The 12,672-nt window shown below is 36.6% G+C and overlaps 1 protein-coding gene across 1 annotated transcript in view; it reads right to left on the minus strand.

Annotated features, from left to right (window-relative positions):
- Positions 1 to 11,750, minus strand: part of MFSD9 (major facilitator superfamily domain containing 9) — a 500,650-nt gene extending 488,900 nt beyond the window's left edge. Inside the window, exon 1 of the mRNA XM_044070949.1 lies at positions 11,611 to 11,750. Within this exon, the coding sequence (XP_043926884.1) occupies positions 11,611 to 11,673 (63 nt within the window). The 5' untranslated portion in view covers positions 11,674 to 11,750. The remainder of the gene's footprint in view (positions 1 to 11,610) is intronic.
- Between the last annotated feature and the right edge of the window lie 922 nt (positions 11,751 to 12,672).

A 12,672-nucleotide genomic window follows, 5' to 3' on the forward strand; every position in this document is an offset into this window, starting at 1 on the left:
CGAAGTCAAAGATCTTTATACCTCGATCCCCCATTTAGAGGGAGTCGAATGGGTGAGTCTAATGCTTAAAGCTAAGGGGGCACCGGCACACGAGATATACCTTATTGAGGTCTTGTTGGACATTATCCTCACGAACAACTACTTTACTTTCAACAAGGAGTATTACCTCCAGAAGAGAGGTGTAGCTACGGGTTCACCATGTGGAGCTAGTCTAGCCAATTTAGTAATGGCATACTGGGAAAAAGAATTTGTTTTTAACAACTCCCAGCACATGGTGAACCTTATTTACTACAAGCATTTCTTGGATGATATATTCATCGTCTTTAGAGGGGATAGGACACGAGCTCAAATATTTGTTAACTACTTGAACAACATAACAGAATTTTTTGAATTTACTTTTAATTTTGATTGTAATATTATTGACTACCTCGACATTAGGTTATTTAAGGACATGGTGAACAACAGATATGTGTCTAGAATTTTTATAAAGAACACGTACTGCAATTCATTTCATCATTTTTCAAGTTGTCACCCTTTTTCACAAAAATGCTCTATCGTTAAGGGCCAACTAATTAGAGCAGCCAAAATGGTCACCTTAGAGGCTGACTTTATTGATGAATGTAGGCTCTTGAGTAATATGTTTTTCAACAGCGGGGTTATCCCATAAGCCTCACTGATTCATTAGTTGATGAGGTACGATTTAAAAGACATAATGGGATAATTAAACCTATCTTGACTAGACCCCTATTATTGAGTGTTACTGATCAAGATCCTACTAGCCCCACCCCTCTGAATACGAGTCCACTTACAACGTCCACTACTTGCAATTTGATGGTTAACTACAGAACCAGTTTTATAACTACAAATAGTAGGGACAGTGATATAGTAAGACATACTATATAAAACCTGGGAATTTATCAATAATGATAAACTCTTAGTAGAAAAACTAGGCAGTTTTCCTAGACTAGTTTTCAGAAGGGGCTCCAATCTTAAAAATCTACTTGAAAGAAATGAACTAAAGTGTCCAAATAGATACACAGGGATGTCGACTTGTGGTGCATGTAGGATGTGTAAATTCATGTACAAAGGTAAGACTTTTACCATTAATGGGAGGAAGTATAAATTGATGCACAAATTTAATTGTAATTCAAAATTAGTGGTATATGTCGCCATGTGCACGTCTATTATATTGGGAAAATGGAGCATAGACTCCGTGATAGAGTTTACGAACATACCCATGCAACAGACAAAATCAAAAGTGATAACTCTTTGGCCAAACATTAATTTTTGAGTGAGGAGCATAAGTTTTTGTTTAAAGCAATAGACCAAGGACAACCTGACATTAGGGGTGGTCCTGTCAATTTACTGTTAGAGGAACGCAAACTAGCTTGGCAATTAAGACTTAACACATTTGCTAGTCCAGGTCTTAATGAAGCCTGTAACATCACCTGTTTGTTGAAGTTAAAAAGTTTAAAAAGGTGATGTTCTATTAGAACAAGTAATATTTGCTTTTCATGTACTAGTATAGGAGGTTTTTTAACTTTGTTTCATATTTTTATTAAGTATACTTAGTTTGTATTCGATTAGTATGTGTTTACACAGCCCTGGTTTGATACAATGTATTTCAACATGTGACATACTTTAGCATGTGATGCTCTCATTTTAGTATTTAAGTATGACTTGTAGTCTTTTATTTTATCTGAAGAAGTTGCTGAATTGGCAGCGACGAAAAGTGCTTCATATTAAATTGTACTACGTATCTTTGGGCTTCTGGACTTGTTTTGGTCTTTATCACTTTGTGTAATTGCCAGCAAGTTTTGGATGATGTATTTTTTGTGTGGTGTATGGTGTGCTTCTGTTCATGATTTTGTGTTTTGTAATTTTGTAGTTTCAGGATTTGGGACATTTGACTTTATGGTTTTAAATTACTGAAATTCGGGATTTCAGTATTTCGAGATTATAAACTGAACCCATTTTATATATTTATTTTATTTATTTTATTTTATTTTACATTTGTTGACCGGGCTAGTCCAACTGGATCATTGTCCATTTTCAGTGGAGGCCCGGGGAGAAAAGCTCCACAGATTAAAGCATGTTTATAGAAATACATGTAAAAAAGACACTTGTGATATAGGCAAAGAGCAATAATACAAGGAAATTAGTTCAGGTCAGGTGATGCTATTCTAATAACAAATAGATAATACTAACTATGTAATACAAATTATGTAATTAAAAACATGAAAATAAAAATAATAATTTTTTTTTTTTTTTTTTTTTTAGTAACAGTAGAATCATAATGTTATTTATGATTTGAGAGAGATTTAGAGTATTAAATAAAATGCAAATATAGTTGAAAGATGAAAGTAGGTTAGTCTGGATTGGTACAAGAGCAGAGCCAGAAGTTATTCAGATGTGAAAGAAGTTGCTTTTTAAAGCAAGGAAAAGTGGCTAGAGAGGAGATATGTAAGGGAAGGTTATTCCATATTTTGCCAACTGAGTTGGAGAAAAGGCAGTTCCCTGCAGAGTTTGAAATTCTGGTCATGTTAACTTGTAGCTTTTGGGAGGAGCGTAGTTGTTTTAAATTATTATAGGGAGTCAAGAGGTTGCTAAGAGCAGGTGTTTTTGAGGGTTGATATAAAATTTTATGTGCTATTAAGAGTTGTTGATAGATAATCTTGTTAGGAAGTTCCAGCCAGTGTAGAAGTATTGTATATTTAGATAGATATATAGATATACATACACAAATATACATAGACATAAATACAGATACAGATATGCCTTTTACCTTGCCATAAAATTCTACACAATCCAAATCTGCCAGCTCCATGATAATTACTTATTAGTATTTTTTTCCTAAACCTAAATACCCTCATTGCAGCAGACATGCTGACATGCTCTTGTTTTCTTAGAAAGCTAGTTCTTGTACATAATACAATCTAAGGACAAAGCTGATGAGATGATATTACCCAGTTCAATGAGGACAGATCACAGTCTCAGTCAGTTGTAAAAGAAGTAAAGAAAAACACTGTTAAATTTGAAATTCATCAGTCACTCATTCGCAATGACTCTTACATATGTGTTTCACACATGAAAAGTTCTTGAAAAAGGACAGCCTTCTTAAAAAGTAACATTTTCAACTTTCAGAACCCATCTTCCTTCTCTGAGTCAGCAAGAATGTTATATATCTTGACTTGCAAAGCTTAGCAAATTCATATATTCATGGATTGTTATTAGGCTATCATCACAGGGAGCCCACCTAAGCCTAACCAAAATTTCCAGAAAGAATAAATGACATCCTCTTTCCACATAGGGCACTGACGGCTAGCCATTTATAAGTTACTTTTGACCATAAAGGACATGGTGCCAGGTCACATGTAAATCCATTACTCTCCATCCACTAGTCTAGGTGGTATTTAAGTTGGGTAATAGATTAACTCAGCTTCACAGGCATGGGAAGCCTGCTCCATAGGAAGGGCAGTCTCTGGGACAAATATCTCTTTCCAGTATATCATTTTAAGTCACAGGCAAAATTTAGGCCCCTAGACCTTGTATTTCTGCTTGACTTATGAATATGCAGGAGATTCATGTGTGTGGGGTTTGTGGATGCCTTGTAAGCCAGGCACAGACCACCTCTCAGCAATCTGTAGGAGACTGGGAAAGGGCTTTAAGGTGCTCTAGGTACAGCAGGTTTGTTAAGCTTTGTATTCTTTTTGTAAAGAACCTCTGATCTCCCGTCTAGTTGCTGGATATGCCTGGTCGGGTACATACCAAAGGGAGCATCGTACTCTACGACTGGTCTGATAAGGGCAGAGGACGTGGGATAATGACCTCTTTGGACCTAGATACTATAACCTTACTTATAAGATGTGTTAATCAGTGAAATGATTATGCTTATTCTCCTGCAAATTATATAAGGTTTAATAGGTTTGAAGTTGCACAAAAGGAAAAATAACTGCAACTTTAAATGGTAGCACGGGATCAAAGAGTTGTGAATTTTGAGCCTGAATAACTTTATTTATTTATTTATTTTATTTATTTGCAGTTGGTTTACCAGGATAGTCCATTGGGCCAAAAGCACCCGTTTTCAATGGAGTCCTGGGGAGAAAAGCTCCAATACAGACGAAAGCAGGTACATACAAAAAACTACAATAATACTTATACAGAGTAAAAGATAAAACATTTAACACGTTTAAGCTCAAAAATTCAAGAAGCATTCAAAACAATACAATCTGATGTGGATTAAATGTCAGGAGAATAAGTTAAAAAGAGTAAAGTTATATGCCTTGTAAGCCTTTATGATCTTAGTGGGTGTGAAATGATAAAAAAAAAAAAGCTATGGGCACCTTGTTGCTTTTGTTTTCCTTAGAAGCACACTTTCATATGTGAAAGGCAGAGTGAAGCAATAGTAAGGGATATACATATCATGAAATTTAATTCAGCCCCAACACTGTATGCACTGAGGAAGCCACCTTCAGTAGACATATCACAGAGTGGGAGAAACTTCAAAATCATGATTTTTTTTTTTTAAAGCATGGGGATTATCCTCCAGGGATGGAAATACACTCTAGGAAAAGGAAATGTTGCACTTTGGGCAATAGCTGTCCTATAAGCAGGGGTTGAAAAGTGTGAATAGTAGTGATTGGACTACTGGCTACTTCTAGTTTTGGTCTCACCATACCTACACACAGCTTGGAACCCATACTACTTTGCTCCTTCTTACACCAAGAGCAAAACAGCAACTACGACTGCAAAATCTCCAGAATCACTGCATCTTGTATCTCAGAATTCAAAGTCTTCAAATGGACTATCTTCATCAAATTCTATGATGAGGTTTCAAAGTTCACCCATGGCAGTATCAGCTCTAACGATGACACAGCAGGTAGTTTCACAAAGGAGTTCTATGCCCATTTGGATAAATGTTAAGAGTCCCAGCCATAACAAAACAAAATGAGAACTTCAAAAAGAAACCTCCTTGATTGTCCTACAACATAAATAAACTTTACAACAAAAGAAACAAAAACTCATTAAATTATACAGCAGACCTACAAACCCTCACATCATAGAAAGTATCAAAAATATTACTAAAAACCAGAAAAATACCATTAGGTTTACTAATGCAGCCCCATGACTGTAAGTTAGTATCTGAAGCAAAGAACGGCTATGAATCAGTCTTTAGCTATATTAGGAAACTCAGGAATAGCACCAAACACTGCTTTAAATGTACTCAAAATTACACTACCTATTTGGACCCGATAGACAGTGCCACTATACTAGGCAACAAATTCAATGCTAATTTTACCCCAGAGACTTATTTCCACAATCCACATATCTCTGAATCCCTTAAACCACCTAGTATTACAAAGGAACATGTAATAAAGGTGCTTTCTAAGGTCAAAAAATTTTCTTTTGTGTGGCCTGACAATATACCTGGTAGTTTAATAAAATGTACTAAACAGAAACATTTCTTCAAACTACAAGTTTCATTCCTGATGTCTGGCACAACACATTTATGATGCCACTACATAAGGGAGGTCATTACCAACCCACCCTACTCCCAAGAATTATAAACCTATCAGTCTGACCAGTCCCATCTGCAAAGCCATGGAATATATTATATCTGACTTTATAGACTATGACAGCAAAAAATTCATTACACTTGACCTACAACAGTTTGGCTTTGTCAAGGGAAGATCCTGTCTAATGAACATGACTAACTTATTTGAGAGAGTTAAACAAGCATTCTACACAGCACATCTTGACATGGCCAATCCATCTAACACTATACCCTGACTTTAAAACAGATACCTAGACAGTGAGAGAGATAGCAAGCCTGCTAAAAGACAGCATCCACAAGTGACAGGTGCCTTATCAGAAAGTATGAAGGTAACCAGTGATAGCCCCCAGGGCTCAGAGGATCTTTTCTCATTTAATTTTCTAATCTCCAGACTGTAAACAGAGACCTCTGGCTAATTAAGTCTGCAGATGACTACAAAATGGGAATTATTGTCAACTCCTTCTCCAATACCCTAACCTTTCAGCACAAACGTATGTAAATAGCTGGCATACTTACAATGGCCTCACATTAAATTATAAAAAGTGCAATACTGTCAAATTTGGTAGACAACCCCCTCCTCCAGATACAGCATAGGCAATACCCCAGTTCAAAATGTAAATGTTAACAGGGACCTTGGGTCATGGGTTGAAAATTCCCTCTCTTTCACTCATAACTTGACAAAAGTAGTCAAAAAATACTTCTAATTAGCACAGCTACCTTCAAAGAAAATATCATCCAAAACTAAACAGGTCATTGCCTCCTTATATTCAGCATTGATTAGGCCAATTACTGAGTACAACAACCCCATTAGGATGTACCTCAGCAGACACATCAAACAACTAGAATGACCCAAGAGATTTCTAACTAAGAAGATCATGGGCTTAACAACCCCAGACTACCAAGAGAAAGACTAGAATCACTGCCCTTTTATGCAGTATCTTACAAACTCCTGACTGTAGATCTGTGCCTTGCCTTTTATGCCACTACAGACCTGGCTGTACTGGACCTCTTGCATCTCCACAAGCATAATTCTACAAATACCAAAAACAGAGTCCTAAATCTTCACCCATTAGGTAAATTAAATGTAATGGAGAAACAGATGCATCATAGGTAAATTAAATGTAACTGAGAAACAGATGAATCAAATGCTACCTCCCCCACCTCTAGAATAGACTGGTCCAGCAGATTAAGCAGTATAATTCACTATCATCTTTCAAACAAGACCTAGCTGATTGGATAGGTACAGATAACTTCACTCCAGGTTTGACTGTCCCAACCGTACTAGAGAAATGGGGTATAGCTTAAGGGGGGTTACTGGCAAGTTGTAAATGATCACCAGGCCATTTCTATGAATAATCCCAATTTGGCTCCTGAGAAGTAGGCTGCAGGCTCTTAAATAGTTGTCAGTCTTGTCCCAGGTTCTCTCTCTCGCTCTCTTTCTCTCTCTCATCTCTCTCTCGCTTGCTCTCTCTCTCTCATCTCTCAACCTTTACCTGCTCTGTTTAAATTAAATGTAAAAAGGTACTTTTCAACTCCTTCCACAAATCAGGCAAGTTTAATTCTTTTGCAGTCAAAGAATGCAAAAAGAATCTTAGCTAAGTGGCTCCAGTCAAAAACTTCTAAAACTCCAACAAAAAAAATAATTTTAAGTAAAACAAACTGCAATAAAGAAAGGGCAGGCAAAGCAAAATACAAGATGCAATTTAGGTATGCCAACTTTAAAACACAAAATTCCAAAATAGTTATAATGCAGTAACAGCAGTCTTACAGCACTGGCAGCTCCCAAAGATTAAACTTTTTTCCAGGTCTGCTTACCTTATAAATAAATAACCCATCTGCAGTCCAAGAATACAAGAGAGAACTTAGCAAACTAGCTCTAGCCAATATGCTTTAAAACACAAAGATAAAAACAACTTTACTGTAAAAAAATTAGACTAAACATACTCAAATAGAATAAGAGCAAAAGGCAAGAAACAATGAGACAATGCACACTATAAGTGAAGAATTTCTAAACAGTCACACAGCACTACCTTCCTCCATTCATCCTAATCCTACAAAAGCATTACTAGTACTACTATTACTTTCTTCCATTTATCCCACTACACTGATGTACTAATTTGGATTTCCTTGCTAAAAATGGCTATACACATTAAACACAGACCTGCACACACTTCTAATTACACTTAACTATTTTGCTTTGACAAGTTCTATATTAGTCATTTTTTTATCCAAATGCATTATGTTTAACTTTGTTATGCTTATATTTTGCCCACCTGTACATGCTAGTTATGTGTCACTCTGTTTAATGACTTTTGTTTCTTTTTCTCATATTGCAATTTCCAAAGGTCACCTTCTGAAAATGGGTCATGCTCATTATGGCATACACAATCAACAAAATGTAATTAAACAAAATAAATAAATAAAACAGGGGCAGCTTACCACAACACCTCATTTACAAAATAAAAACAATTATGTTTAAATTCTCTCAACACGGGAATTATACAACAACCTACCAAAGTTAAACATTTTCCTATTCTTTTTAAAATCAATCAATAAAGAAAGACTCATTTCCCACTCCCTAAATCTAAAACATACTTCCCCACTGGTACTCAACTTTATTAGCCTCACCCAGATATTCTAGCACTGCATGACCCCACTGGTACTCTACTTTATTAGCCTCACCCAGATGTTCTAGCACTGCATGACCCCACTGGTGCTCTACTTTATTAGCCTCACCCAGATAGTGTAGCATTGCATGACCCCACTGATACTCTACTTAACTTATTACTTATTTACTTACATAAATACTAATTTGTGTTTACTTCAAATGTTACCATTTCTAATACTATTTCTATCACCTTTGTCATGTGTTTTCCTTCTCTTATTGCCTTTCTGTATAATGTTGCTTAGATATCTCAACCTCTTGTTCTATAAGTCAGGAAAAAAGTTTAAATAAATTCAGTAAAAGGGACAAAAAAAGAAATTTGAGTGAATATTTGTGCTACTCAGGTAACCACACCGTCACGAGCAAAGACACCTAACAAACTACACTGACTTTAGCCACAATCTTGATAGGCACCCTAACAGAGGACTACTCCTGCATATATTTCATTCAAAAAAGGTAGTCTTACATATCAGCAGACAGTCCTTCCACTCTTCAAGTAACTGTCATAAACACACTACTAAAGAACTCCTTAATAAACTTACTTTGTTAAACACACACACGTGTGTGTGTGTGTGTGTGTGTGTGTGTGTGTGTGTGTGTGTGCGTGTGTGTGTGTGCGTGTGTGTGTGTGTGTGTGTGTGTGTGTGTGTGTGTGTGTGCGTGTGTGTGTGTATATGTATGTATATATATATATATATATATATATATATATATATATATATATATATATATACACATAAATAAATGTGTGTTTTCTACAGTAGTTTTCAACATTTTGATGCATTTTTGGATGCCATGTTCTATAAAATATGCAACACACTTTTCAGATTCTAGATCATTTCTGTATATAGTGTTTTGCAATGCTCTTCAGTGATCATGGATGTAAATGCCATTGTGCCCAGGTTGTGGCTGAAAACAGTCAAATGATCAATCCACTTACACAGCTGACAAAAATAAGCAAACACAAGGAATGTGACAATTAATGCATCTGTTGCAAAGTAACAAGAAAGAAACTTTAAATTTCCAAGACTATTACTTGCCCTGGAAACAACCATTTAGAAAACAGAGCAACATTTACACAACTTCTGAAGAAAAACTTAAACAGAACTGAGAGACGTGTTCCATTTCTTTAAATATTTTACATACACATCAATTGTTCTTAAACACCTTCTGTGTTCCAACATATTTATTGAACTAGTTTCTTTATGAATTTAGTATCTAATAATGTGCAAATGGCTGAAAAAAATAAGAATGGATGCCATCTCTTCCAGATCCCAAAGAGGGAATTGCTTTAAGTATGAGATGCTGCACAGTAGCGTAGGGGGAACAAGAACCAAGCACTGTCTATACAAGTCTGACTAGTGGGCTGGGTACTGTAACAGTCAGAGAGGGGGAGGGTAAAGAACTGTCAAAAGGCCACCCACTGTGGGGAAGGCAGTTAGATGAATGCCCACCATAAAAGTGAGCTTCACACACACATATTCCAAGGAATGTTTGAATTTCACCCAAGGATTAACACTGCACAACCTCATAAGGACTTAACATAGCAGGGCACTGCACAAAACTAAATCAGAACATGACCTACTGATAATCTTACATACCTGGACCAGTCTGACTTCATAAAAGGCAGACTATACCTGCTGAATTTAGCTGTAATCTTTGAATAGGTTACATAGGGCATGGAGAAGTCCTAACTCCCTAAACAGACTTTGCTAAGGCTTTCAACCCTACATCCCATCCTGACATTACTGACAAACTCTCCCAACTCAAAACTAAACCATACATACTTTGCTGGACAGTTAACTGCCTATATGATAGATTACACACAATGAAGGGCAGAGGGTATTTGTTCTAGACAGAAAAACATCACCAGTAGTACCCAACATGGCTCTGTCCGCTGCTGCCTCCTTATTGGTATATACTTTTCTGACAAGAGAACCAATATTAAGAGACTATGGCTACCATGTTTGTTGATGACTGCAAAATGGGACTGGTTATCATATCCTATTGTGATACTCAAATTATTTGGAAAAGGCTGGACCAGCCAAGTGCTGTGTTTGTTAATAATGAGTTTATATCATAAATGCCAAGAAATGTATCATAGTTTCCTTTGGAAAATCTAGTGTCACCACTGCATACTATACAGATAACATTCCACTTAATTATGATCCTGTCACCAAGACTCGGGAACCAATGTTAATAACAAACTCTCCTTTCAGCACCAGGTCTCTCTTGTACTTAGCTACTCTGAAAGACAAAAAGTCCTATCCCTCAACTCAGTCTCATACAGGGTCTTGGAGGATGATCTTTGCTTAGCTATCCATACCATGACCAATTCCAAACTCTATGGACTACTTCACCTACACAGCGAAGTACAGTAAATTGCTCTAGAGATCTAAACTTATACCGTGATAATAATATCAGCTGGCATGTAACTAATCAATGTATCCACAACTTTGGAATGATTTCCCCCTCACATATCAACCACAGTACTTTCCTGACAACCCTTAAAACCAGTCTGGATTGTTGACTGAAAAGTTTCACCTGAAATAAGAGAAGAAAATGTATATAATGGGGGATGTTATTAATTTCCCAACAATAACAGGTGATATGGCTGACCTTTATAATGAACTTTTTGGTTATAAGCTTTCTAAGAATCAACAAATCTATGAAACCTCTCCTCCACTCCTAAGTTTGAAAAAGATGAAGACTCTTCTGAAGTAAACACCACTGCAGTGAGAAACAACACATGGTGGTGACTGATGGGTGTGTAAAGGCAGCATGACTACAAAGGTTATGGACCAACAGGTTGCGGAAGGGGGCATGGTGTATTCCTGGAAGTGGACAAAAAATAAGAACCTGCTACAGTGCAAACACTTTCACCCAACGAAAAGGACTTGCTTTAACTCTACTGTCACAGGAAGACTAACTGCTGCAGCAGCAGAAGTCAACACTTTTCCTGCTTCAAGTACAGTACAACAACTTTCTGTAACATTTAACTGTAGACAAAAAATGCAAGGTATATTTCATCCAAAAGTTTATGAGTAGTTCTCATTTTCTCATAGACACACAAACAAAAACACCTGAATCAGAAGTTTCATTGTAAACAAAAAACACTGGAAATCCTACTATGCTAATAATACCTCACTTCTTTGTAGCCATCATCAGTCGGCAAATAACATAAATGTATCTGTTATTATTTCTAATACCGGGTTTGAGGACATCAAGCATAATCCCTCCATCTCATACTTAAAACAGTTTTATCAGGATGCCAACAGGGCTGTACTTTATTTTTTTTTTTTTCACTTATACGCCTGCACCATTCGTATCTGTAACACACTACATGTTCTTTACATTTCCTAACTTCAGAAAGGAATGTTTAGTCACCTACCATGAATCCTATTATATAAAAACACAATATGAATGTGCCTCGTGAACAAGAAGAGAACCCCATTCCTAGACTGCAATAACCAATAATATACTTGGCTATTTCCGGTAACAAACAAGCACGCGTGCGCGTAAACCTTCTGAGGCGGAACTTGATTATTGTTTTTTTCCTGTCCTCGTTTTTTAATGCGGTACTCTGGTTTCATCTGTAAGTGTTCTGTTTCTTCAGCATTTGGTTATCACTTCATCGCACTGCTTCCCCAAAGGCAATCAGCATTCTTGAAGTTATTTCAGTTGGTGACCTACAGTTCTTGGTTTGTTTTAAATGGTATTACATAAATTATAAACTTCCAAAATTTTGACAATGCTGGAAATAGTACGGCGAGGCGTCCACGTCACGTTTAGCTGTTCACGCAAGCACTTCTTGAAGTTAGCTGCAGAAGTATTATGTGTAAAATATGTAACTTACAGGCCTCTACGGTGTTAACGAGCGGCTTTCGTATACACGGTTAAACATTTTTTTTTGTGCGGAGGGGGACTTTGAAAATAACATGATTGCTTGAACACTCACGCCTTTGGAATTCCTGCACGTTTAGCGGTATTTAGTCTGAAAGGTTCAGATTTTCGCAGAATGTCAATCTTTTTGCCTCATATTTTTGATCTGTGCCTCATAATTTTTTTTCTGGCAAATCACAGACTAGTGGCTCAATCACCGAAGATTGAAGTCACTGAATATGTATAATAATATAATTATTAATAATGATAATAGGTGGGAGGTTGGCGTAATGGTTAAGGTGCTTACTTTAGAAACACAAGGTGCAGGGCTTGATTCTGACGTGGAGTAATTGGCTAGGTTTAAAAATGGCCCATAAGGGCAGTTATCCTAACCTATGAACACAAATGTGAGTTTCTGACTTCATGTCCTTCCCAAACTGCATAGTTACACAAATCCTGTTATTCCGGTAACTTTCTAATTTTATAAGAGCAATATTTAAAATCTGTTACTATTTTTTTCGGGGGGGGGGAGGCTTGACCCCCTATTATTTTAAGCTTTGCCAGATTTCTT

The sequence above is a fragment of the Protopterus annectens genome, chromosome 5.part0, assembly GCF_019279795.1.
Source record: "Protopterus annectens isolate FY-2018-M chromosome 5.part0, PAN1.0, whole genome shotgun sequence".
Classification (NCBI taxonomy): Eukaryota; Metazoa; Chordata; order Ceratodontiformes; family Protopteridae; genus Protopterus; species Protopterus annectens.